At 39.5% G+C, this 27,660-nt stretch overlaps 1 protein-coding gene across 1 annotated transcript; it reads right to left on the minus strand.

Annotated features, from left to right (window-relative positions):
- On the minus strand, window positions 1-27,464 carry TASOR (transcription activation suppressor; the record flags this gene model as incomplete). Its single annotated transcript, XM_079540443.1, has 24 exons — window positions 1-548; window positions 1,179-1,334; window positions 1,418-1,596; window positions 1,756-1,864; window positions 2,452-2,611; window positions 3,113-3,235; window positions 3,995-4,938; window positions 7,689-7,745; window positions 8,946-9,087; window positions 11,490-11,929; window positions 13,504-14,217; window positions 14,689-14,763; window positions 14,956-15,028; window positions 15,277-15,380; window positions 15,483-15,586; window positions 16,009-16,114; window positions 16,812-16,843; window positions 17,464-17,591; window positions 18,080-18,238; window positions 18,597-18,688; window positions 19,291-19,363; window positions 20,105-20,197; window positions 21,294-21,439; window positions 27,110-27,464. The coding sequence occupies 24 exons, from the start codon at window positions 27,462-27,464 to the stop codon at window positions 1-3; spliced, it is 5,112 nt and encodes a 1,703-aa protein (XP_079396569.1).
- Between the last annotated feature and the right edge of the window lie 196 nt (window positions 27,465-27,660).

A 27,660-nucleotide genomic window follows, 5' to 3' on the forward strand; every position in this document is an offset into this window, starting at 1 on the left:
TTATTTCCATTTTGAATATGGCCTGGAAGAATCACAGTTTTTATCCCAACCACCAGGCAGTGACGATTTCTCTGTATCCCTGCTCTGACTGTAAGCAGATAGAAAATAACTGCCCCCTTCTTGGTTTTGACTTGTAGAAGGTGGGTATGTTGTTCCCAGGAAAGTCTGATGGGTGAGCACATTAAAGTGACTGAACTGATGAGACATGTTTAACGGTCTGCTGTAAACCTGGAAATTATTGAAAGGAGCTCGTTCAACTGAACTGTGTTTTTCTCCTTCAGCAGAGCGCGTTGTAGAAACTGGAGTAACTGGCTGTCTCTCTTCCATGTCAATTTTAGAAGACATCAAACTCTTTTGTGATTGAGGAGATAACTCTGACACACAGCTCTTTTTTGCATCTACTCCCTGTGAGCTCTCGGTCTCAGTCTGGAAAGTTTCCAAATGGGTATCATATTTAGAGGCATCATTGCAGATTTCTATTTGTGATGCTTCATCCCCTGAATCCAGAGACATGTCCTCCTCATCCTTTACATCATTTTCTACATGAACTGCATTAAAAAAAGAAAAAGAAATTCCTATTCTATTGAAATACAAACTTTTGTTAGAAAATTTACACACTACTCACGGAGTGTTATGCTTCAGGTCTGCAAGTCCAGTATCACTTAAGTCTTGGTCTTCTGCCACTCCTGTTCACTTACTCAACATACACACTTAACCCTCTGATTCCAGTTATTCCGATGCTAAAAGCTTCTGAGCATTGTGTTCATGTTTAGTGTTGGGAAACCCCAACTCCAATGGGGTTTATGTCTAAAGTTACACAGGAGGTCAGTATTTGATCAGACAGTTACAGGACTCAACTCCCGCTACCTCAGGTGTTTGTCTAGTTTCTGAGCCACCTTAACGATGACAGCTTATCCTTCTGAAAACAGACAGCCACACCTTTTTGGCATATGCCTGCTTTCCAGGATAGCTTGTTAGCCTGTAATTCTGTATTTAAGATCTCCTTTGGTGCTCCATCCCTGCTGCTGTTCCCCCTTAATTTAAAGCAGTAGCTTAAGAGCTGGGCTGGGTTTTCTTTACAATCTCTCACATTCATTTACACAAAGACACTAATTCAAGGACCTCCACCCCACACCTCTAATTAGCTGAAGAAACGATGAATGTTTTTAATGTATTACCTGATTGTCTTTCCTGAGCAGAGGGAGATGGGCTGTCTTCTTCATTAACTGAGTTGTGATACCCAACAAGACTTGTAAAATTTTGCATGAAGTCATCGACAGTAGCAACAACTATGCCATTATCAGCATAATTTGAAAGTGGCTTGAGATTCTTTTCTAAATACATAGAAGGACACTTTGTATTACGATTTAGCACTACTACCGTAAGAGGGAGAAAGATAGTCATATTTGTTTGTAACCTGTTAAGAAGACAACGTGTCGCTGTTGTATGTTTTGAGACTGAAGCCTGATAAGACATTCTAATTCTGGTGCATTTCGAGTTTGTGAATCACAGTTATGGTAAGACAGAATTTCAACCAAGTGCTTCTTCTGATAGGTGTTCAGCAGGGTCAGCAGACTCAGGGCGTTAGCATTCAGTCTGTGATGGAAAAAAATATCAGACATTTGATGTAAGGTCACTCTAAACATTAAAATTCAGTTAAAAGATGAACATAACATTAAGTTCTACTTCACTGAGATTTTGAGAGCGTAACTAAAGCTGAAGATTTTAGCAACTGTATGAAAGATCACTGCTTACCTTCCCAGCTCTTTAAGTTTTTTTTGCATTTTGCAGTGGACTTTCCAGTGCCATTTTCCATCTGGGGTATTGAGATCCTCCAGAAATTGTAAGAACTGTTTTAGTTTATCTGTTCAGGAGATAAGATAAATTTCACAATCAGCAAACTGAAAAACACTGTTTCAACATATACATAAAAAGGGAGAGATGTTTTGGTTTTTTGAGTTTTCACCAAAGCAGTTACACAACTATGAGCACTGCCCCCAATACTTTAGGTTTTATTCCTAGATGATTAGCCAACAAAAATATTCCAAAGCAAAGAGGTTTTGCTTTGAAGCCTAGCAGTGGTATCTGCTTTCAAAACAGCTGATTCAGTCAGCATGATCTGCCTTCTTAAAATATCTATGAGATCTGGTAACTAAAGATAAATATTCAATTTCAGATATAGAAAATTCGAAAGAACACAGATTTCCAGTAACTTTTTTACCACATTATTCATGGTTCTGAGTAAGGAATAAAAGGCCTTGTATACACAGTAGACAAACTTCAACAGCCAAGATCTCCATGTTCATGCATTCTCCAGACAGGCCAGTGAGTAAAAGATTCGGGTTCTCCAAAAAATTCACATCAGCTCTGAGTAAGACAGTTTTCTCATATCTTTAGAGTTCTGCCTTTTTTTGTCTGTGTTTTTATAGCTCCAGAAAGCATCACACTTACCTGTTGTGATGCTCTCTGGATTAAGGACAGATTCATCTGACACAACAAAGCCACCCGACAGGAAGAGTTCATTGTAAGTGTGATTTTTCACATCGTCCAAACTATCGACACCCGCAAAGCTGACACAAGAAAGCTTCTTCAAAGTTACTAAGCCTGGTACCTGTTTAAAAATCCAAAGGGGTACACGAGGGAAAAGAAAAAGATTGTAGCTAAGAGATAGATGAAGAATCTTCTTGTCAAACTTTAAAACATATCTAAAAATTATTTTTAATCTCTTGCTTTAGGGGGTGCTCCCAAAAACATTACAGGTGTTGGTTCAGGGATACCTAACGTCACTTTAACAGCTGCCTTCGCTTGCTGTTACAGCAGAAGAGAACTAGAAACAGAACTACTGGAGCCTCAACAGAACTTAACAAGGACTAGGAAAAAGTATTAATTGCTAAAATGCCCAGAAGTATTCATTACCAACAATGTGCAGGTAGAAGTAGTTATGGGTATGTGATCTAATAGGACTGGACACGACCACAATTTTGTTTCTTTGAAAAGGCAGCTAATCAGACTGTTGTTTAAATATTAAGAGAGTAGCCTTGCTCACAGTGAGTTCTTCTGGCTACGCTTTGACAGTTGTTTTCTGTGGTACACATTTACTTATGTGAAGTACCTTATGGATGAGGTTGTCGATGTCTTCATTTTGAATAATTATCAACAGTTTATCTAAAGCAGCTCTTCTTTTTAGGAACTGTTCTGGATGGCACTCTGTGTTACCTAACTTAGTAAGATACTCCTGACACCACAGAAGGAGATAGCGGGGGGAAAAAAAGAAAGGGAAAAGCTCATTAAGCCAAAGCATTCTCCAGAAGATGACAACATTAATAAGTTTCCCATTCAAATGAATTCCAGAGGGACAACTATTTTTGTCTTTCTGATGCATTAAGCAGAAGGATGCCGCAACACAGAAACGGGCTACTTGAGCAGGTCGGTCAGTCTTACAGAGTAGCACGGATGTGGCCAGCTGACAAGCTGACAGTCTATTAAGACTGCATGAAGTTTCAAGAAAACATGAATTTTTATGACTTCAACTTCCATCTTGCACATTTAAATGCAGAATAACAGCAATCTCTAAAGCTACCCGGACAATTAACCAAAGGGGGAAAAAAAAGAAGGAAAAAAAAAACAAACCCACACCACCACACATAACATCTTAGCAAGGACACGTGAAAATATCATCATACTCTTTCCAAAAATGTCCTCCCACAAGCCTAACCCTTCTGGCTGCACCTGCACAAAGACCCAAACTCCAACCAGTTCTGCTTTTCAAACAATAGGAATTAGGTAAATGCCAAATCAAGACAGACTGTCTGACAGCCTCAAACCAGAACTGTGGCAGGGCAGCCTGTTTTCGCCATTCACTGTAACAATTCAAACTTTTGTGAAACAAATTTTAGACTCCCTTTTGTTTCAAGTCCAGTTTTATAAATTCTGGTTTGAAAGTCACACCACTCTATTTAAACACTACAGAGAGGCTGAAATGGAACACGTTTACCTTGATTTCTTTGCAGAGAATGCTTTCCTCCTCTTCATGAATATAAAATTTCACAGTGTTTTTCTGTACATCTTTAATAATTTCAACCAAACTGTTAAAAACTTCAGGTTTTAACTGGCTGATAAAATCAGAAAGAGCTGGTTGGTTTGAAATGTTTAAGTTCTCCGGGGATTTCTGAGTCTTTTCTGGTGACTCCATCCAATTACCACTGGAAGGTGTCTGATCAGACGTCAGCACAGCTTCTGCTTTAGCATTCACGTGTTCTACTTCTTCCTTCACTATGGACAAGCTCGCTGACTGCTGCTCAACAGAATCAACATCTTCCACCACACTGTTACACGACGGCTCTGTTAACAGCGTCGTGTCAGAGTCCCTGCAGACAGGTAACACCTTGGGTGGAGGCTTTGGTGCAGCACTCTGAACTACTTCTGCTGATGCAGGACTACAGTAAATTGATGGAGTACGCCTCGTGCACGAAGAGGACAAAACAACACTCTTCATTTTCTCACTCAGTGCCTCTACATATTCTTGCACAGAAACCTCTGATGTCTGTAAACATACATATTCAGAAAATCTCATTATCCTCTCTTGGCCCAAGATGACTGGTGTGAACATACCACTCACATAAGAAATATTTTTTTCCTGCAAAATTTCCTGAATCTTTTTTACAAAGAGACTGTATTCTTCTAGTATTACAGTCTCTACTATTGCACTTATGGAATGCTGTGTTGTAAAAGGGTGATCTGCTAGCTCACATTCATCTTCAAGTTTCTCCACTTGTCTTGTATAAAGTCCATCTTCTGCTGTCCCCTTTTGTGTGTCTGAAAATGGAGAGTATGGAAACTGATAATCATAACTTCTCTGTCTATTTATTAGCCGGGGGTCACTAGGGAAGGCATCCTTTGGTGGTAAACACACCAGCGGTTCTTCTGGTGATTTCAGACCTATACAGGAAGAGTTAATCATCATCATCATCTCATGTTGGAAAGTGACAGCAGATATAGCACAACCTAAAAAATACAGGCTTTTGGTTTTTGCTTCTTCAAATCTAACAAAGTTATAAGCAGAAAACCAGAAGATTTCTGTAGCAGAGGCAGTAACCAAAACAGCATTAGCCATTTTTAAAGTGTTCTTCTGGAATCGACTTGGAATCAGATTTAGAAGTTAAATGCACTCCCTAATCTGAAGCCCATCCACATCTAAAAGGAAAACATTTGCCACTAGCAGGATCTCTTTTGCATGGTGTCAACATCATCTCACAGTTACTTCATACCTCTACAGAAACCAGAAGTGTTCCATTTTATTTCCTTCATCAATAAAACTACATGTTCTTCCTTCATCCTCCAAAGCTCAACCTTCCAGTCAAAGCAAATTTCTAATTTTCTTTAAAAACACCACGAACAGATATAAATCAGGCAATTTCAATTTGAACCTGGTTTTCTGTTGCTCTGTGACTTTAGCATACTTCAGCATATTGCAGCAGAACTGCCAGGTCACAGCCTAAGCCAATGGTTGAGCACCAGGTGAGAAGGCAGGGTGAACCCAAGCAGGGCACCTGAGTGACCAGAAGGAGCCTGGATCTGCCCCTCCTCACTCTCATTTAAGGGGTAGCTCTCTCTCCAAGAAGTAGACAGAAACTGCACTTCTCTCAAATTGTCAGTGGTTGTTGGAAGGATTGAGCTCATTTTTTCTTCTTCTTCTAACAGTCCACAGCGCTCATGGCTCAGTAGAAGGCACTGTCATCACCTTCCTCTGCCTCACACACGTCAGTTTAGTTTAGAAGAATTAGGGAAATTCAGTATCAGATCATGACGTTAGCAGAGTAACTCACTTTGAGCTTGTTAGATGTAAGCTACTATATATGATATATGAGGCTATATATATGATACTTGAGCTACTGAACACTCACTAACCTACACTACTGTAATTAAGAAACAGTATTATAAGGAACTCTTAGCAGGAAGATTTGAAATTGTTATAGCTTTAAATTTGGTGCTATTTTCATGTAACATCTTACATTTTGTTACAGGCAGTTACAAACCAATTTTACCAGTGAAAGAAGAAACACATAATTCACTCGTGCTTATTTAAGAATTTCTGTAACAATGGGATTAGGAAAAAGTCTTCACGATACACACTAAGAACACATACTAGACTGATTAGCTTTTTTCAAATGCTATTATTTAGTTTTCTGGAAATAAATATTGCTTTAAAAACAAAAAGGGAGGGAGAGGGGGGGAGGACAGGGGAGAAGGAGAAAGGGAAGAGATTAAGACCTGTAAAAAAACTGCAAAGATCTTCTAACAGAAAGATATGCTGCTGGATATAAATACCATTCCAATGTATTTGTATAAGTTTATTTTGTAATTTAAAATAGAGCTGCCTTGACTGAAACAGAATTTCCTGAAGGCAGTGCCCTTCACAGACATACACCGTTGGGTCACAGGTCTCCATGCACACATGAAAAAAAAAATGCATCGGCAGGTAGTAAAACACAAATATAGAATTCAACAGCTTTTAAAGCACGAATTATGACTTCATATTCTTCCTCAGTAATACGCTGTAACCAAATATGTGAAATAAACAAGAAAAAAATCCTGCCAGAAAGCAACCTTAGAAAAAAGAGCAGTTTAAGAGCTTATTACTGTTCTTGCAGACTAAGACTAAGATTTTTCACTGCTTAGAAGAATTCTTTCTACAGCATCTCCACTCTGGAGTCTATTTTGAAATCAAATTCAAAACACACATGACAAAGAAAGCATCCTATTTTTTAGCATCTAAGATGGATGTCATCAAAAGCCTTCACTTTGAGAATATTTATTAAGGTATTAATCTTTTCTTACAAGAGAAGGTACAAGCAAGAGCAAATACCATTTTTTGCTGAGCATCTCAAAGAACAGCCCCCAGTTTGAATCAAGGTCAAGTTAGGATGCATTAGTTCAAACACGCACAAGTTAGCTTTCAAAAATAGGACTGAGGTTTGCTTGCTGTTGTCAGAAGTTTAGATCATGCAGTCATGAAGAAACGTGCAATAACATGATACAGAAGTAGTCAAAATGAATTGGGAACGCACGAACAACTCTCCTCAACACTTCCTGACGTTGTCAGGGTACATGCGAGACAACCCCCTTCACACCTCAAGTCACAAACTATTAAGAGTTCTTAGAATTAAGTTCAGTTGAACAATGAGCTCTGTATCAAAATATGTTTTTATTTAAAGAGAAAACAGAGAGATCACTAATTTGCTCTTCTGCAGTTGTGCAAAAATGAAAGAGGAAGACTGATGTTCTCTGAATTCCTTTCTACAACTTCCTTTCTATAAAACCAAACCAAAAAAAAGCAACGCATACATCCTCTGGCTTTAGAAAGCCATCAGTTTCAGAAAGAAATGAACCTGCCTTTGAGTTATACTACAGAATATCAATTTTCTAAAATGGGATTTCAAAGCCCTCTTGAAGACACTAAATAGAAATATATGCCCAATTAAAAGTGCTAGTTGTCCGGAACATTAAAGGCTTTTTGACCCTTCTATAGCTTTCTTGATGTACTTCAGTAAAAAGGGACCACTTGCTGAACAGCATATTACTGATCTTGCTTTCTGATGAAAATTCAATCTAAGGTGAGAATAAAAGCTGCTCAGTAGTTCAGGCTGTAATGACATACGGAATCCCCCCAGCACATACTCTTCTCTCACCTGTTTGTTTATCTTCATATTTTTCCAGCTGGTCCTCCTGATCTTTTCCTATCCCTCCTGAAGGAGAGCAGCAGTTAGCATTAGCAGAATTTCTTTGCATACTGCACCTTCTACAAGATGACATTACAGAGCCAGTCAATACTTATTGCAGGGAGAGCTAATTTCAAGAAACTCAAATCCAGTCATGCTCAATACGACCTCTTTCACCTCTGAAATAGCACTTCCCCTCTCAGAAGATCTTGAAGAAAATTTCTTCTAGAAGAACCCCTCTAGTATCAAGAACCACATCCTGTATTCACGTGCTAGCTAGCTCAGCAGCCGTAACCACATCTGCAGATATGCACAGTGGCCAAGCCAGTAGCAGGAAAAGGAATAACCGCCTATCCAAACAATTTTACAGTCCTCAAGCCCTTAAAGAAAACACAGAGAACATCAAGCTATCATTTCTTTAAAAAGCCTAAGCATACTGTAGAAGGAAACCTATTTTCCTTGCCTTCCTCCCTCCTCAGCCAAGCACACGAAGAAGCCACAGAGCTACATGACCAGATGAACATCGCAAGTGTCAGAGATCTCCAGGTCCCTCAAATGAGATGAGAAAGAAGTATGTTTTCACTCAGAGAACGCAGTTAACACAGTCTGTGTGGGCTTAATCGTGAGGCCTCAATTCATAGCCCTGAATCTACAACTTCTCGTCTATTCCTACAGGCCAGTTTCCACACCCTTCAAAATCCATTATTTTATGTTTTCCCAAGACCTGGTATTGTTGAGTCATCAAGAACTAGAACAAGAAGCTTCTTGTATAATCTTAAGTTTTAAATGTTTAGATACAAAGACTTCAAGGCGCCTCTATTAGAAGCATGTGATGCAGTAAGAAGTAGACAGCTTTCTGTAAGGATAACACATTTTTCATGTCTTCTGATTACTAGCTGCAATTATTCATCAATCCTATCCTTCAGCAAAACACAGTGAGTTCAAACGCAGAATTCAAAACAGTTATGTGTACTTCACCACATAAGTACTCAGGCATTCACATTTCTGAACTACATCACTGTACCCAAAGAAGTACTTTTCCACAAGTAGCTGTTCTCATCCAGTAGATTTGTTCGTTATTCAAATAGCAGGACCAACTGCATGGAAATCTGCATGCCTGTGTACCAACAGGTGCCCCAAGAATGGGGTCTACAAAATGTACAAACAACCCTCAGAATATGTTGTATTTCACTATGTGCAGCACGGTAACAGTTAAAGCCATCTTACCCGTAATTGGAATAAGTCTCCAGGGCACTGCAACCTCTGTGTTATTTGAGCTGGAGTGATGCCTGCGATAAACATGTTCTACAGGTGTACTAGGACAGGGACTGTAGTCTTCAAAGCTACTTACACTTCCAGTGCTTGCTTCCTGGAAGATACAAATTCTCAGTTTACAGCTGTTTTATTAAGCCTTTATCTACTGAACAGCTAATGATACGACCCATGTTCACCAGCACACTGGAAATGTTGCTGTTGGTCAAATCAAGTCAAAGTTAGAAATGCTGACATCAAGTACTGCTGCATCTCATTTATCTGTCCAATTCTTTCCAAGGCAGTGACAGACCATCAGCAAAGATGCCAAAAGTAAATAAGGCAGTCATAAGCACATGCCATAAAGTACAGAAGTTGTGGGAAGAAGGGGAAAGAAACAAAAAGAGGGGAGGGGAAAAAGAAGAGAAAAGAAAAAAAGAACACCTGCTCCTTCACCACTTTTAGGCTGTTGTCTTGATAGCTGACTAAAGGAATCTTCAAATAGTATTAAACTCGTAAGTAAACCAAATTCACCTAGCATTCCAGACTGTCAAAGGCAAGAGCACAAACACAGGTAGGACAAACTCTTCCTTGTTCACAATTAAGAAACTGGGCTTTATGTGGAAGTATCAGTAACAGAGACCACAGAACAACCACTCTGTACAGAAATGTGAACAACTGGGGTACTCTGATCCCTAAGCACAAGGCTTTCTTGAAAGGGTGTCTAACTGAAGTTGCACAGTATTGTGAGAAGTATGCATGGAACACGTCTTCTCCACCCAACTGCACCAAGAAGGCACATAAAGAGAACTAGGCATGCAGAAACTCTGCTCCCAACAGAAGACAACTGCCCAACCAACTTCAGTATCTGCAGAACCACGATGGATCCTCCACTGCGCACATTTTTGTCTCTGCCAGACACCGCCAGAGAGACAGGAACAAGCACAACTCCTTCTCCAAAGTACAGGTCTGAAAGGTAAGGATTGGGGGATTCTCACTTGTGTTCACAAGTGAGTGGTACTCTCCTGTCTGCTCCTATAAAGTAGGAAGTGGAATACACTTCGGAAAAGTTGGGCCAAGACTAACTCCCAAAACTGGAGCAAGGACTAAAATGAAGGGCTGATGGTTATGCGGCAAGAATTACTTCCTGCAGCTCCATCACTAGGAAAGTTCACTACCACAAACCACAGAAACAGTTATCTAAGGTAAGCTGTTACCATTGTGGTGTGGGTTTTTGTTGCTTTATTTTTCGGCTATTTTTAAAAGCACTCCAGAATCTATAAAGCACCTTGAGTTTACCAGGACAATTGACTTGATTTTGCCAATTTGTTCTACCAACAGAAGACAGTGCTATTATTAAAATGTAATACAGTTCTCGTTCTACTTCCTTATACAGCTACGCTTGTGTAAGATACATCCACAACCAACTCTAAATATCAGAGTGTGGCTCAACTTCTTTCAGTTTCTTTCCTATAACAAGACACGCCGAAGAAAGTCTTGGAACTATACTGTCTCTGACCAATTTACTTATTTTTTTGGTTTGCATTTGTGGGATAAGGGAGAAGAGTTCAAAGCATAAGCTTTGAAGGAAAGACTCTTGACTTAGATCCAGAGGAGCCTGGTCAAAAAAAGCTCCTTTAATGCCTGCAAAAGGACTTCATTATCAAAACAAGCTGTCACACTCAAACCACCTGTCATGTCTGCAAGGTTAAGGAAAATACAGGAACATAAGCAAAGGATGGCTATGAACACTGAACAATGTCAGAGCTGCCATCAGTGGATTTTTGAGCCCCACAGCTAAATAGTATGCAATCATTAATGGCCTGCTCAAATTACTGCGAGAGTCCATAAGCAAAAGCGACTCCTGATGCTTTACAACCAATTCTCAGGAAAAGCAACATCTAGGCAGTAACTAGAGAAAGAACTCTCAAATGAACCTTTGTTACAGGTTCAGAAAATACCAGTGCCTCAGTCAGATCAATAACCAGCCCTTAGGAGGAGGAAGGTGGAAGGCAGCATTTGAGCTCTATTACAGCAACAGTTCACCTGTTCCTTTTGCTAAAAATATATACACACACACACAGACACCTCTCTGTCTGCCTCTGCCTCCCTCAAGGTGAGAGCCAGAATAAAACACCTGAGTACTACAGAAGCCAAAATCAACTGCAAGGTTTTAGTCTCAGCAAACATGAAAAAACACTGATATACAGCAGTCAGCTACAGAACATGAATTTTGCTTCCTACTGCCGAAGCAGCAGCATATTACACCTACTAGGAAATAAGGTGAGGAAGACTGACCATGGCTGCTTTTAACCTCTTAACTATAATCTTATTACAGACAAAGAATGAGGAATAAATACCTTACTTTTTTTTTTTGTACGTTCTACCAAAAAGGAAAGCTTCTCCACAGAAAAGTTAGCTCTCATATATATAAAAATTAGGTCTTGTTATTCATTCTCATAATACTTAGGAAAATAGTACATTTGTTAACAGCATTAACCTACTGCCAGTTGCACTTACTTTTACAAGTGTGTGTTCAAGGCCTACTTCACTGGCTGGAAACCGCAGGTCAACATCGACAGCAAAGGGTAAGCAAGCAGGATCAGTCTCCAGCATCACAGGGCTCTGAGGGTCCTTAAAGTTAACAGGTTCAGCCTGAGCAGCGCCAGGAAGCTCACGATCATCTTTGTCCTGTGCTGGAATGGATTCATATTCATAGTTTTGTCTCACATCCTCTTCAACTTCATCAGCGTTTAGTCTTAAAGCTTGATTTACAGACCGTGCCAACGATGAATCCGAGTGTCCTGAATTAGCTATTGTTTCTAAAAGCAGTTTAACAAGGCCATGTGTGTCAGTAACAGCAGGGTCAGATGCATCCTGATGTCTCAAGTCAGTATCGTGTCCACCGAGACCAGAAATAATGGAGAAAACCGTCTGTGGTGGCTCTGAGGTTCTGCCCCCTTAGGGAGGGAACGAAGGAGAAAAGCAATCATTACTGAGTCTTGAAACCAGGCACACGCACCCCAAAAACCTACACATACCCTCAGTCTCACTCATTAACAACAATTCATACAGCAAACACACACTTATTTTCTTAATAAAAAATTTTTAAACAGGAAGATGTTGATAGAGGTTTCTAAAGCTAACAGCTTCCCCAGGTAAGTAATTTTGTTTTCTCAGGTCATTCAATATGATACTATTTTATGTTTAAACAAAATTCCCAGCACACAACCTGCGTATTTGATGAAGAATATCATAAGGCTTTCATCACTGATTAGTTTCAACAAAACATTTTCTTCATTTCTTCCTACTGCAGTTGCTCCAAAAACAGGTGTTCATCTTTAACCTCACGAGTTATCTTAGATGATGCATGATTGAAAAGTTTACCATTCCTACCAAACACAGCCTTAGAACAAGGCTACTGTTCTTCTACACCCCCCCTGGAAGGAACATATACCACATGTATTTATTCATCCTTGACAGAGACAAGCTAAAGAACTGTAAGCATCTGATGAACCTCTCGCTCATTTCAGCACATATGGAAATACAAAATTATTTAAATGCTATTCAGCTAATAAAAATCTAATCATGTTTAATCACTTAGCTCTCAGTACTTTTAGGCACTATTTTGGCAAGACAAATTACTTCCATGGATATACAAAAACATGGAAATTCAAACCACTGATGTTTCTATTTGGTACCTCTGACAAATGTTAGGTCAAAACTCAGTTTTAAACAGATACTGTTTTGATTACAGCCAGGTGGAAACGCATTCACTGATGTTACATAACAATGTGCAAAGACTCTCAAGTTTCATGTGCTTCCAAATTAGAATCCTGTGATTTAGCATTTAGTCCACCCTCTGTCTTCCCCATCTACACACACCTGTCAAAAGGGAAACTGCTCTCTAAACTCAATCTCTTCCTCTTCCAAACCAATCCTAACATCACAACAACTGCAGCTTGGTGCACACCCCTCTCTTCTTCATGCTACACTTCTTCCCAACTCTCCCTCTTCTGCAGCAGGCTGTATCACTGCCCAATGGAACAGACAAAGGGCACACCTTACGGGCTGATATAATATTAAAGACAATTATCTGAGGTTTGCATGTAGATAGATGTCATGTACAAAAGAAATTATGCCTCAAAACTGTAAGGATGTTTCCTTAGTCCCTATTTCAAAACTTAACTATTCTCAAGCTTACAATCAGTCAACATTTACTGATTATTAATACAGAGCATTGGAGCCATAAGGAATCAGAGCAAAGCCTGAAGTCAGACAGAGACATTAGGGTATCAAAGCGCGCTTAGCACTCCATATTGCAAAGTCTCAGGCAGTTAAATAGCTAAGCAAACTGGTGAAGTCTGTCAGTTTGTCTTCCTTCCTGTTAAACTGTCTTCGAGGAAGAGGTACCCTACATCTCTATTAGCATCACACATTAAACGACACAAATATTAAATCTACTAAGATTAAATCATAGGTGTTCTGTGCATTACAATAGCTAAAGAGTAACTTCAAACAAAATGTTTCTTACCTTCATATTGACAGTTGTTCTCTGAAGATTCACTCATTTTTAAGTGTTTTGGCAAATTTTCAGGCTGTCTTTCCAGTTTTCTTTTCAGTCCACTTTTGTTTCTAAGGTCCTCAGAATCAGAATCTCCACCTACATTTTTTTTCCTACACTGGATTAAGTTAATGAGGTCTTTGAGTCTATCTGGATCATAATCCCCAAGATGAGGGAACTTTCGCTTGGCAGCAGCTGCCTCATATTTTGCATGGATTCTTCTCCCACTTTTCACATTCCCAAACTCAGAATCTTCTTCTAGAGCTTCATGATCTGAGATGGGACTGAACTGCTGATGCTTTCGATTTCCCTCCATCAGCTCCCTAGCTCTAGAAACAGGTAGCTGATATGCTGCACAACTGAAAATATAGTTTTGCAAGCAGCTGTCGATGTGAGATTTATTTTTTGGAGCGGGATAAAGAAATTTTTTGTCATCCAACCGTGATTCATACCGATATAAGACAAATTCTCTATATTTTCCAGAGCCACTATGGCATCTTCTCAAATACTCATTTATATACTTTTCCACAACAGTATTGAAATCAGCACTAGCATCTTTACGAGACTGGATTAAAGCAAAATGTAGAGACTGAATAAACTTTGTGAATTCTGGAATGATCTGATTTTCGTGCAAGATCACAGTAGTAGAGTTTTTCTGTGTTCCACATGGAACACTTTTTTGTGCTGCCATAAAAGAAAAGGGAATTCACAATTAAAATCAAATCATAAAGCTATAAATAAATGACTACTGGTTAGCAATATTCTGTATTATGCATACTTAATGAAAAACAATTTGGAACGACTGGAGAAATAACCCAAGAGCTCAGAAAGGAAGTCAAGTAACCTACTTTTATAGCCTGCTTAAAAGTCAACCTGCTCATAATTGTGAACTGATCACTTTCATCACTTCGTGGCAGCCCAAATCCAGACACTCACTATTTTCACTTTAAATCACTTTATAATCCCTTACAGAAGGTCACTCCAGAAGCTTACCAAGATTTATCACACAACAGCTCCCTGCAAGAAACCACCACCTTGGCCATAACAAATTGCTTTTCCTGGTTTACACTGACACGATGTATCACTAAGTCTTAAGCAGAATATAAACATTTAAATGAGCTCATAGACAACAATCTCAGCAGTGAACAAACTTACCTGAGCTCGTTACACCTCTGGGCTCTGGAAATAAAAACAATGCATTTAACATGCGAGATCGTCCAGTTTGTTGGTCTAGAATGAGAAAAGAAGAGTAGTGGGGAATGAGAAGACCCTCTGTGCTTCCAAAGATAACTCGACCCCTAGGGAACACCATAAAAATGAACAAAACAAGGAACACTGCCCTGCACAAGCAAACACAGAAGAACCAACACTCCCTCACACCCACCCACCCACACCCCAACCACCCAATCTGAAAATGCATACCATAAGGGGATGCCATTTGCCAAGGAGAAAGAAGAAGAAGAAATCCTCTGTCCATAAGTGGTTTTACAAGAACCTGTTTTCAAGGCCAAAAAAAAAAAAAAAAAAAAAAAGCACACTGCATCAAACAACCAAAGACATTTTCTCACTACAAATACTCTTACTGCCTGTATAAGCTTAACTCCAGTATAGGTGGAGAAGTGCTATAAGCACTGTTTTGGAGAGCGTCAGCTTCATAATACCAACAAGATCATAAATTTTCCAGGATGCCTCTAATTACTGAAATGATTCTCAAAAGGGAAAAGTAAAATCTGCTACACTTACAAGTTTCTCTTTTTCCAGCTTTTGAAGTAATCCCTCCAAGTGACTGCCAGAACGGGACTTCTCCACGATTTCATAAAGGCTACTATACATTCCATTTCTCAACACTGACACGGCACGAGAGGAGAAAGAAGTCAGAAGAAGAAAATAAAATATAATTCAAATTCAGTAAACATTCTGAATTTAAAAGATTCATATAGAAAATTTACCTTCTTTTGCCCCTACATAAGTTTCTTTATAGAACAACAGTGGTGATATTTTCTTCTTCAATTGGTCAATGCTCACAGCTTTTTCCAGGTCGAGTTTCTCGGGTCTAGAGAGAAAGGGTGGTGGATTGGATTGTGGAAAAATAAAACAATTGAAGTCTCCTCTTCTTTGACCTCCACAATCCAATCCTCATTGGCAAAAAAGAAATGATCAAATACACACTTGTAAAAATCAGTTCCTCAGGCTGCCCTGTGAGCCAGTGGTGTTCATTGCTTCAAAAGAGTATGTGTCACTTAAATAACAAAAACACACCAAAGAAAAATCCAAAGGCTGACAAGAGTTGTGAGAACAAACTTAAAAGCAGCTCTGGGCATTCCTGACTCAGGAGTCTATCTAGTTTAACATATTTGAAGTGTCTGGCCACAGTGTATTTTTCATCTGAATATGCCTGAAATCTGCTTAGTCTATCAGAACAAGTTTTAATACAGCAATTTTTTAAACTGTTGTTCCTTTAACAATTATACTCACAGCTTGCAGGGAAGGAAAGCACGTACTGCTGACTTCAAGGAAACATGGCATAAAAGTTTGCCTTTATTCCAGAGCTGTCCCCTCCATAACGTATAGTTAAATTTATCTAAATTAAGACGGAAACGAAAAGAAACACAAAGTGAAACCACTTCTTAGGAGGGACTGAAAGGAAATGGCAGTAAAGTGATTGCTGATGCTCCTAAAGCTGTTTTAGGGAAACTTCCTGCTAACACCAGAGCAAACCTTAAGTAATGTCAAAAGATAACCAGAAAAGCTTCTGCTATCTTATCTTGGTTTTGACTTGATCTCAGCAGAGCAAAGCAGGTTGGTATGTTACCTGTACATGGCCATACAAACACATCCTTGTTACCAGCCTCTGTGCAACGATATCCTCTTTCCTTACCTTAACTGCCAACCACTTTTACACATATGAAAGTTTTGCCTGAATGATGGTAAAAAAAAAAAAAAAAAAAGCAGTTGAGGATCCTATTTGAAGTGCCCTTGAAAAGCAGATCTGTGAACAGAAGATATGTTCCTGCCATACTAAAAGTGGAAAAAGGAAAAAGAAAAAAAAAACAGCTTTGGATTTTGTTCAGTTCTGATTTATTCTGGTAAGAAAAGATACACCAGGAGGAGTCTGTGAGATCATCTGATATTAGTAAGAGATCCCTGCAATCAGTATAGTACAGAATAAAAGCTAAGCACACATTCAACATAACTAAGCAATCATTCTGGCTTGAGAAAAATGGCCATTACCTTCCATGCCTACAATCACAAAGTAATACATTTCAATTCATTCTTACCTGTACTTCTATCTGGATTGAAGCTGTTCGATCTAACAAAAAGAAAGAAGACTGAATTACTGAGTAGCCTGAGACAGAAGCTTCTGGATACTAGATTTTATACTAAGGATACCCTACCAGTCTAAAATAGTAAAACTGATAATACACTCTTCAAACTCAAGCTATCGTTACAAAAGATTCTCTTCTCTCTGATACCTGAGAATTGCTGTTACACTAAATGCTACAGTCCCCACAACTGGATGCCTTCCTACCAGTACAGGTATTATATTCTATCTGTAATCAACACAGACAGTCACTCCACAAGCAGTAAAGAGTCCAGAGATAAAACATACAGAACATTTTCTTGAATACCAAACAAGATATTGCACTGAACACCATTACAACTCTACATTTATTCTACTGAACTTCCTTTGTGGATTCCACTTAGTAGAGAAGGTTAGGTAGATGAGAAGAGCAGCAGAACTGCTTCCTAGCCAGCTTGATGTATAAAACCAGTTCATCATCTCTCATTTTGCATTAGAAACAGTACAGTAACTCCTTGGGACACATCCATTCATTTCAACACTGTTAATAATTTAGGACTGGTTTAGATTACTGCAAGCTATGAATTCACGTTGTACGCAGCCTTACAAAAATTCATTTCCTAGCTTACCTTGATGGGGGCAGAAATTTCGGTGCTTGCACAATTTCATCTTTGTAAGTAAAAGAAACAACAGCATAAGGACAGACATGCCTTGGTCTTCGCCTTATCTCATCAAAGCCATATTCATAAAAATAGTACTAGAAAAAGAACAGAACACAGCATTAAATTAGAAATCTGGTAAACTAGATTCTACACACTGACAGTTCGTGACCCTTCTCCCCTGAAAGATGCATTCTGTTTCACAGGAGTATCATAAAATATACCTAATAACTATATGTAAAGAAATGGAAACAGATTAATAGCTTGAAATTCATTATGCCAAATATTAACTTTCACATCTAAAAAGTTGGAAGTTACTCTCAAGGAGACTTCTCCTATCAAGTCTGAGAGCAGGTACGTGTATATAAAGGAAAGAGAAGAGACTGACATACTGTTCTGTAACTGAACACAGGCTGCTGTGGGCTACTAGTGAATACACACAAACCAGATTGTAGTGTTAAAGTATTAGATGCAACTACTTAGGTGTTCAGCATTAGCTATGCTTCAGGCAATTCACAACCATAATTCTGGGGTTTGTTTGAATCAAGTTTTGAGGTAAGGTAACACATCCTTCAGTTTCTACTACCTGAGTAAGTTCGTACGCTCGATAAGCCAGCAAGGAGGTTACTTTATGTGCATTCTTTGAGACATGACACTCATGCTTTGGTGTTGGATCTAAAGCACTCTTTACTGTTGATTCCATTGCTTTCATACCTATGTGGTCATATATACTCTTCATTTTTCCCTGTAATAAATCAGAAGAACTGTAAACATAAGCTCTTCCCTGAAAATGGCAAAGCATTCCACATGTAACAGGAAGTAAAAGCAAGCAAAAGAAAATAGGTTTTGAAAAAAATGTTAGTAAGAATACATTCTTTCCATACTTTAATAAAAAAAACACAACAACATATTTCTTCCCCTTCATAAACATTTCTTATTCTTTATTAAGCTCAATGTACACACTGAATTTTAAGCATGGTATGTTTCTACATTCTGTGTAAACAGGTAATTGTATGAAGGGAGGTTCAGTAAGTACAGCTAAAACCACCTTTATTGCATCACTGATCACTACAAGCCTTCATGACCAGATAACATAAATTTACCTTTATTACTTTAAAAACAATCACATCTCCAGTTGCTCCAATTTCTAGAGGATTGGGTTGCAATAAATCAGCATACCTGGAGATATATATACCTGAAAGGAGTATCAGAAACAAAAAAAAGCATATTATGCTGAAGTTTAAGCAGCGTTACAAGGCACTAAAGCTTTTCATAATCAGATCAGGAAAAGGAACAAAGGCACATTCCCAACTCACAACTCCTAGACACCGAAAGAAATATTTAATCGCACATGTGTGGTATTAATTATTATGTGCACCACAGCAGAAAATGGCCATGAAGTCAGTTACAAAGGAGTACAGCCACATCACTACAAGCATTGTGGTCCGAGGCCATACAGATACATATTAAGAAAGTACTCACAAAGTCAGTCATAAAAGCACTCATGCTTGTGAGCACAAAGAGCCAAAGATTGGATGAATTCTTTGGCCTCACAATTTTACTGGCAATACAGAATGTATACAATGAAAATTAAAATGTACACGACTGAAAGTTTCATTTCACCTTTGAGAGAGGATTTTAACCAGAGTTACAAAGCAGTGTTCTGACGCCAGTTTACTTTGCTAAAAATGCCCACATGTGATATTCCTGAAGAGAAGCACTAAACCAGTAACCCCATCACCTTTATCTGCTAAACCATACTGAATGATATCAGCACATACAACAAAAGACAGTTACCCATGGAAGGACTGCCGAGAATTGCTATTTTGGAGTGGCCCACCTGCAGCCCCTTTTCGCATATGCTTTGGATCTGAAAAGAACAGACATTTTTTAAACAGGTCTAACAAGAAAGCCAAAACACGAATAGAATAAAGAGTGATAAACTGAACAACAGTAGAATTCCAGCTGGACTAAAAGCAATGACAAAAACAACCCACAGACACAACACATTCCCTGTATCTTAAACTTTAAACACATATTTTGAACATTACTTGCTTTAAAGACACTTCTGATTTACAACGCAGATGCTAACCTGCCATATGATCGAATACTTACAAATCCTGGCTCTACAGTAGCAGAAAAAGCCCTTTCCATCATTTTCATTAAAAAAAGTAAGGCTGAACAGAAACTAAATCTTGTGCATACATAGGAAAGCAGCATGATCACCTCTGCTCAGTCTGTTTTTAAAAAAGCAGGAAGGAAATTATGCATGTTTCCATTATAAAAATAACTTCTAAGCAAGCTCTTCTTTTATTCAAAAAATAAAAATATTACTAGAAATCCCACACACAGACTAGAAAAATCTATCCATAAATCAGAAAGGAAAATATACTTTTATAAAGACATATAAACATAGCACCACAAATAACAGACAATAAGAAAGATTTAAACTGTGAAATAATATTGTATCCTTTCCATCCATCTACACCTTCCAGTGCTGAATGTAGCAGGAGTAGCTTAAAGATCAGCAAGTGTGCTGAAAATATCCAGTTAAAGAAAATACTGCTTAATTAAAAATTTAGAAAGGTTACACACAGTTACGTTTTCTTACCTGAGCTCGATCAACCATCAGAAATGCATAGGTTTCAGAAAGCTCTTTATCCTGGCGACCATCAAATTTCAGCTCTCTGCGCTTTTCTGTGAACTACCACAGCAAGTTCTTAAGTTACCTATGGCAGTAAGTTCTTAGCACATACAGACAGGTTACTGCACTATCAGTGCTGCAAGGCTCCATCCACATTAGCAGATCCAAGTGCACAAAACCAATCAAAAGGCGATTTTGAACGAGACCGGGGAAAACATCATCTGGCAAGTCTGTGCATTGCAGTAGGCAACAGTGCATAGTTATGCAACTGTGCATAATATTTTAATGTTACTTGTAACACGCTCGTCAACAAGTGCATGTAGCTCAATGCCTTCCATATCACCTATGAAATTCCAGGATTAACCCTTATTCACTTTTTAGGAGAACAGGACGATACTCTTTTACACAGTGCACGTACTTCAGCAGCTCTGCCTGACACTGAGGTGTTCCATAGCTGATACACACCTGAGCTGTAACACACAAATGGTGTAACAGCAGAATATATTTCAGAGTTCACAAGATAAAAATCTGAGCAAAGCAATTGCACGTTCTGTCACTCCATACATGAAATCTGAAACAGATTTCAGGGGACCAAAAACTCACTGAAGACAGCCAAGACTGGATTTAAGAAACACAAGATAAGGTACAGCAGAAGTGCTTCCACTTTCAAGCTATCCATGCTTCTTCACTTACTGTGCTCAAGGAACCAACTTGTTTAGATTGCACTTCTTGGAAACTGATAAAGATTAAGTAAACTTCATAGCAGGAAAGTACTTTAATCATAAATTTCCATAGAAGAATCAAACCATTCAAAGAAGACTATGTAACTTCTTTACAAGCCCCTACAGCCTCTTCACAGCTTATTAAAAATAAGTAATATCAACAACATTTTAAAAACAAAATATGCACAGAGCAAAAGGATCCCTCGCACAATTTTTCTTTTATTCACTGAATATCTCAAGTAAAATTTTATACATTTGTAGCAATAAACTTGCCTGAGGAATTGTTACTTACATTCCCAGGGATGTTCTTTGCAATTTGATAAGAAGCACATAAGCAGAAAATACTCTTTGGGTCTTTGTTTCTAAACTCAAAAAAAGCATTGAAGTTGATTTGATCTGTACCATAACCATAAAGAAAACAGAAATATACTTACCTCCTTTTCTAGCAGCTCATTGTGAACTAAGCTGGCTCTCTTGTAGTTAAAATTGGACACTGAACTGGGTTCCAAGTAAGATGAATGCAGAATCTTCACAACATCATCAAACTCTCGGGAACCCACAGCTACAGGCTGAAAGAGTGCTATAAAATACAAGGAGAAAAAATAAGCACCAATATACACCTTAAAAAATTCTACATCTTCCAGTTTGTTGACAGGAAATGCATGAAGATACAGTCATGGTCCATTTCAGGTATTTTTTTTAACACTAAATTACCTTCAAAATGTGGAATTCAGGCTAGAAAGTTGAAGTTAAAAGTCCCAAGAATTACAGCATCTTTAAAAAAAAGTTTCTTTACATGTTATTAATATTAATCCTCAACAGCCAGTTCTCGAGAGGTTTTAAGAGAAGCACCTCAACGTCTCAATTTACATTTGAAAAAAATCTAGTAAAACACTAATCTGCAAAACACTAACTAAATTACAAAACTTTAATTAAATTCATTAGCTCTTAATTAAGAACAAGCAACAAATTGTTCTAATAAAAACATCAAAAACAATTTCACAGCTAAACAAATCTTTAAACTATTAAGGAATCTTTGTTTGTTGCTCATGGTAATTATTCAAAATAAGAACAAATTTGAATTCTTTTATTATGAGAAGGCTGATAATCTCTTATTACTGGAAAACCACACTGCACACATTCATCCTTTATAGTCCTATCCCTCACAATAACTAGTTTAAAATTAAATCCCTTCATTTACTGTTGAAATTTACTTTCCAGAAAAACGTGTTGCCCAACTCTGCACAGCTCTGGCACGCACCTGTACTGTCCAGCAAAAGCTGCATTCATGCACACACTTGGTGAGGTAGTATTGTCCATCAAAACACAGCAACCATCCCAACACCAGCAACAGCGAACAAGCGGTTTTAAAACACCTCTGAAAGCCATTAAGAAACCATTCTTATCTAGAAAACCTTTCAGCTACATCTCAGTTCTCAAAAGGCTGACAGCAATACGGGAGGAAAGATAACCAGAAGTGGAAGAACTTCTGAAGTTTCTGTAATACTGTTAAGATTAAGCATGCTTTTAGAGAAAGACCATTAAGACACAAAGCAAACCTATGAAGGAAATACACACACTGGAAAAGCACTGCCAATGCAATCTTATCTGCATAAGCACAGCACGCACACAGCGGGGAGCTGAAACTAGATGATCATTATGGTCCTTTTCCACCCATTCCATGGTAAAATAAACACCCCTCAGATCCATCTCAGCATCACACAGCACTGGTTTCACATACCACCAGCTCCTCTTCTAAGACAGCTGGCACTGGTAATTTTCTATTTCCTGAACAATGATCACCATACACACCATCCCCACGCACACCTCTTCCTCCCAGAAATGCACACTCCACCAAACCCAGCCCATTTCCTACTGCTGAACCAGGAGAGCAGAAAGCCTTACAGGATGACTTGGTGACTCATTACCATGTGCCATGCCTCACCAGCACCTGCACAGAACCAGAAGAGCCATGCTATGACTTCAGTTGTGATCCTGCCATAAACTCAAACATTGTCTGCTGCATCCCCACGTGTTCAAATATCCTTCGCTTTGTGTAAAGCTCTAATGAGTGAACTGAGACAGATTTCCTAGAAAAGAGCAAGTCTCCCTGTTCTACAGCAAGGATGAACTGTGCACTACTATACGAGCAGTGCTCCACAGATTTAAGAAAGGGCTAAATTCCTATAATTATAGAACACAGTACCATTGGAAGCTTTTTTTCTCTTTATAAACAGAAGCGTTGCTTTTATTCTTCAGTTTCTCAGAAGGGTGAATGCTTTATTGCTATTGTTACTTTTTATTCAGCAATATCTGTATTTTCATGTGCATCTCCAAATGCATACACCAAACAAGAATTATCCAATATAACTTCACCTATAATACTACTGAAGCTATAAGTGCAGCTGCTACTTTTGTAACAAAGACAGATTAAAACTGAAATATTTTTAAGTCACTTTGAGATTCCACTTTTTCCTATCTGGGTAGGCAGAAACTAAGACATTAGACTGATTCTATCCACGGATCAAATCAGTCCAAGAACAAGACTTTATATCCACCGTTGTCTTGAGATTGCCTAAGCACTGGTGCTGAAGGGCAGCTATCTTCTAAAGGGTCACGGTCACTACATGAGGGTCTCTACTCATAGAGTTCAGAAGCAAGAAATAAAAACTGAGCAGCACCAGACCGTACCACCTACACCAGGCACCAGATCGTACACTTACACACAAAGGTTGACTTTATCAAGTGTATCTCCAGCCCTACGCTGCTTGAAAGAATGGGAATGCGTGTATTTATTTTTCACCATACAAACATCATGTAGGTATGCTTTACTACCTTTGCTGACTTGTGTAAATTAAGCAGCAATTTATAAAAGGTACTGCACGCCAGTCATGACAACACATACAAATAAGTTATAACGGTTTTTGCCAGCTTGTATTGCAGAAGTTAGAATAAACAACACTTCCATTTAGTTTCCACTCAGCATACTGGCACATAGGTAAGTATTTTTAAGTAGAAACTACGTTTACTAAATACAGTACTTGGTCTTGGGACCAATGTTAGACTGTGTGTTTGGATGCGTGTAATTCCCTGTAGGCGCTGAGTATCTCTTTTACAGCTGCTTGATTTTTCAACTTAAGAAAATGGAATTTGGAGGTAGCAGGTTTTTGTTTTAAGTCAGAATACAAAGAAAAGGAGAACAGTTACAGTCCACTTCAGAAGTCCTGATAAGCGAAGATAAGTCAACTACAGATTGTTAGCACCAACAAACAAGTGTGCCCACTACTAAAAAAAAGTGAAGAACAATTTTTCCAAAATCTTCATTTCTTAAGACTAAGATCGAGAATCAGTGCTGTTAAATGAAGCATAACGTTGGAGTTGTATGATTATTCTCCGCTTCAAATGTCTTTTGCTGCTCTCCTGTTATCACAAGGACTCCTTAATGAAAACTCCAGGTAGAAACAGCAGGTAGCGAATAGCAGATACTCAGCTCAAAGATACAAGATTAGAAGGAAAAAAGATAAAGCAGAACGTACCACCAAGTGCTGGTAAGTGGAAAAGGGACTACCTAGACTTCTGACCAAGAACTACTTGGACTTCCAAGGACAAGAGCACGACCTTTTCCTCCCCACTCAGTCTGAGAAACAGCACTCATCTGCTAACCTGGTCAACTACGGCAGTAAGTGCTGAACGTTAACCACTGCGCAATCCCATAAGCCAATGGCAACAGCGCTTTGATAACAGGACTGGTATCTTGAAGTTCATTCAGCAAAGCAAGAAACACTCTTCCAGTGACTTACCTTGGAAACAATTTTTTCCTCACACCATTAAAAAAGATCTTTGAAGTCCCAGACAGATTAGACATCTGAGATCAGATAATTAGAAAAGGCCAGAGAAGCAAGCTCTAAGCACTGCATTAAAAAGCACTAAGAAACTCAAAAGAGCCTAACCATCTATTACTAAACTGCACACTCAAGAAAACAGAACAACTTAAGGACAGTTTGCTTTTAAGTAGGCAAACAAACACAAACACACAAAGAAAAATCCCAGTGCCAATCTTTCATAAGGCTTTGGTTCCATTATTATTCCACTATGAAAGAAAAAAAGAAGGAAGAATAAAGATTTTGTGACAACTTATCACAGCTAGGCTCAAGAAGTATGTGTCTTCCAGATGCACTTCTCCACAACTGACTCTCAGTTCCTTACTAATTTCCAAATACAGCTGCAGATAAATTCCAGAAAGGTTGAACAAGCAACTATATATCCTGTTTCCTATGATTTTTTTTTCTTTACAATCAGAAGTTGTTCCAGAAGTACTTGGTCGTGCTTAAAATAAATTTTATCCTGAACAGATTTTATAGTTTGTACGTAACACTCTTACATAATTAATAGCTACCCATCAAGATGATACATCCAAGAATAAAATCAGAGACTTTGAAAGCAAAACAAAAAGAGCTACTCCAAAACAAGACTGGAGGAAGCTTCCAAACCAGCTATTCCAAAAGGGACAGATGTTACACTTACATTCTTATTTTAAAAGATGTATTTGAGTACTGCTACTCTGCATCTCTTAAGCACATACCACTACGATGAAGAACGTACTGTTAAATCTTCTTCCAAAAGATTCTCAAAGACCAAGCAACCAATTTCCATGTTTGCCCACTTTTAGCATTCTTGCCTAGGAAGCATCACCTCACAGTACTGATATAGTACCGTGTGGGAAAAGACCAATAGAGCCATCATGAGACATTAAAAGCCTGCAACTGCTGTAGGCAGGATGAAGTCTGTACTCGGGCATCACCAACATAATGAAAGACAAAGCTTCCAAGAAGCTTCTCGAAGTTGGAAGGCAAAGAAAGTATACTCAGTATACTAAAAAGTGAGACCTCAAGAACTGGTCAGTTAACCTTAAATTTAGGAAGTCAATTTTAGAAGTAAAGCAGGACAGGTCTCCAAATCTGATGATTGAATTACATTACTTTAAAGCCTTATGCGCACTTAGGAAATGGTGGTGCAGAGAAAAATGATGAATTATATGATGTACAAAAGTATTTCATAGATTTTCATTCACACTGGAACCAAGCGTTAGAAAGGAACTTCAAATGTCTGTGCTCTAGTACTAAACATTTCTGAGTTACATTTAAAGGTATTCAGATAAAATCAAACTTGGTTTCGAGATAGGGACACCATGTTTTATCCAGACACTTTTCCATCAGATGAGCAATGAATGTTTGGTTCTTTGGGTGTTTTTTTTTCCTCCATATCAACCCAGTCCTCTGCCAGTGGTACGCTCCCTCGAGAAATGGTGATGGTGAAGAAGGGAATAAAAGAAGAAAAGGAAAATTAACACCAAATATGGGAGAGAATGGGATAACGAAATAAACCTACCTTCATCTCTTCCTTAAAGAAGAAAGCATTTCAAGTTACATATTAGACTCTTCTCTGAAGAACTAGAAACCTATGCGAACTGTTATTTTTTGATACTAAGACACTGACCCCAATTCGTAACGGGTCAAGGACTGAAACAAGTTTTGGGGAGAAAGACATATCTACAGCAGCACTTAACAACAACCAGATAAGCAGAGGCCAGTGGATTCTTACGAAAAGCAAGAAATACCACGGGCTTTCAGAGGAAGAGCCACCGGAAAAGAAGAAAACCAACCGAGGACGCCGGGAAACGTCAAACACGAGGCACGTGAACGTGGGAAGGCTGTTTCCTGCCTGCGAAGTGAGGAATCTCACTCGACAAGAACCACCTTCCGTGCACTCTCACTGAAGCGAAAAGCCTCTCAGCGTGCGGTAGTTGACCCTACCGAGGATCACAGCCCCCTCCTGCCCAGAGGGGGACAGGAGGAAGAGAAGCGAACCACGCGTCCTTTCCCAGAGAACCATCTTCTCTGTGTGCGCCTCCAGAAGCAGAGCCGGGACCAGCGCTCCAGCCCGCCCGGATCGCGTCCGCCTCGTCCGTCTTTTGTAAAGCAGCGGTCTGAGATTCGAGCCGGGATGGGTTGCTCCTCCTCATGGCCAAATACAAACGGAAAAGAGGGAGGGGTGAGGAGACGAAAGAACGCACAAGCCTCTCTGGTGCCACAAAACGTATCCCCAGCAGCCTCGCTGCTCCGAGCCGTGCTACGGCCTCCTCCACACCCGCAGGATTGCATGCAGCTGTGTGAGGTGCACAAAGAGCCTGCCTAACGGATAAGATGAAGAGAGAAGCGAAGGAGAGGAAGGAGGGAAGGGGAGGAACAACCTTTCTTTTCTCTGTTCTTCCTGGGGATCTGAAAGTTCCTCCTAACAGGCACGTCTTCTGGGGGCTTAGGGAGAGGGGGCGGCCCCCCCGGCACGTCGCTGGGCGGCGGCTGTTGGTCGCGTGCCGTTGGGACGCTGCTCCTGCTGGCCGTGATGAGGTTTGGGTGGACCTCGTCCTCTGCAGCGACTGCAGCCACCGGCAGCGCTTCCTCAGACCGTCCGCCATTTTGTGCGGCGTCCTCGGCGGCTCCAGCTCTATTGCTCTCCACCCCGAGGAGGCCCGTGCCGCTCTTCTCCGTCCGCTGATGCTGCTCCGGTTCCGTCTCGCCGCCGCTGGAGATCACGGCATCCGCCATTCTCTCCTATCGCCGAAAAGCGAGCGCGACAGCCCGCGCCTTCTACTCCTCGCCCACCACACTACCCCCGCCCGGCTCCATGCAGCGCTCGCTGCGGCTACTGCTCCCCCTCCGTCCGCTCTCTTTATGGCAGCCCCGCCGCCCCCTCCCCGCTCTCTAACATGGCGGCAGCCGACACGGGAAGGAGGCGGAGCCA

Source organism: Tetrao urogallus, assembly GCF_951394365.1.
Source record: "Tetrao urogallus genome assembly, chromosome: 10".
NCBI lineage: Eukaryota > Metazoa > Chordata > Aves > Galliformes > Phasianidae > Tetrao > Tetrao urogallus.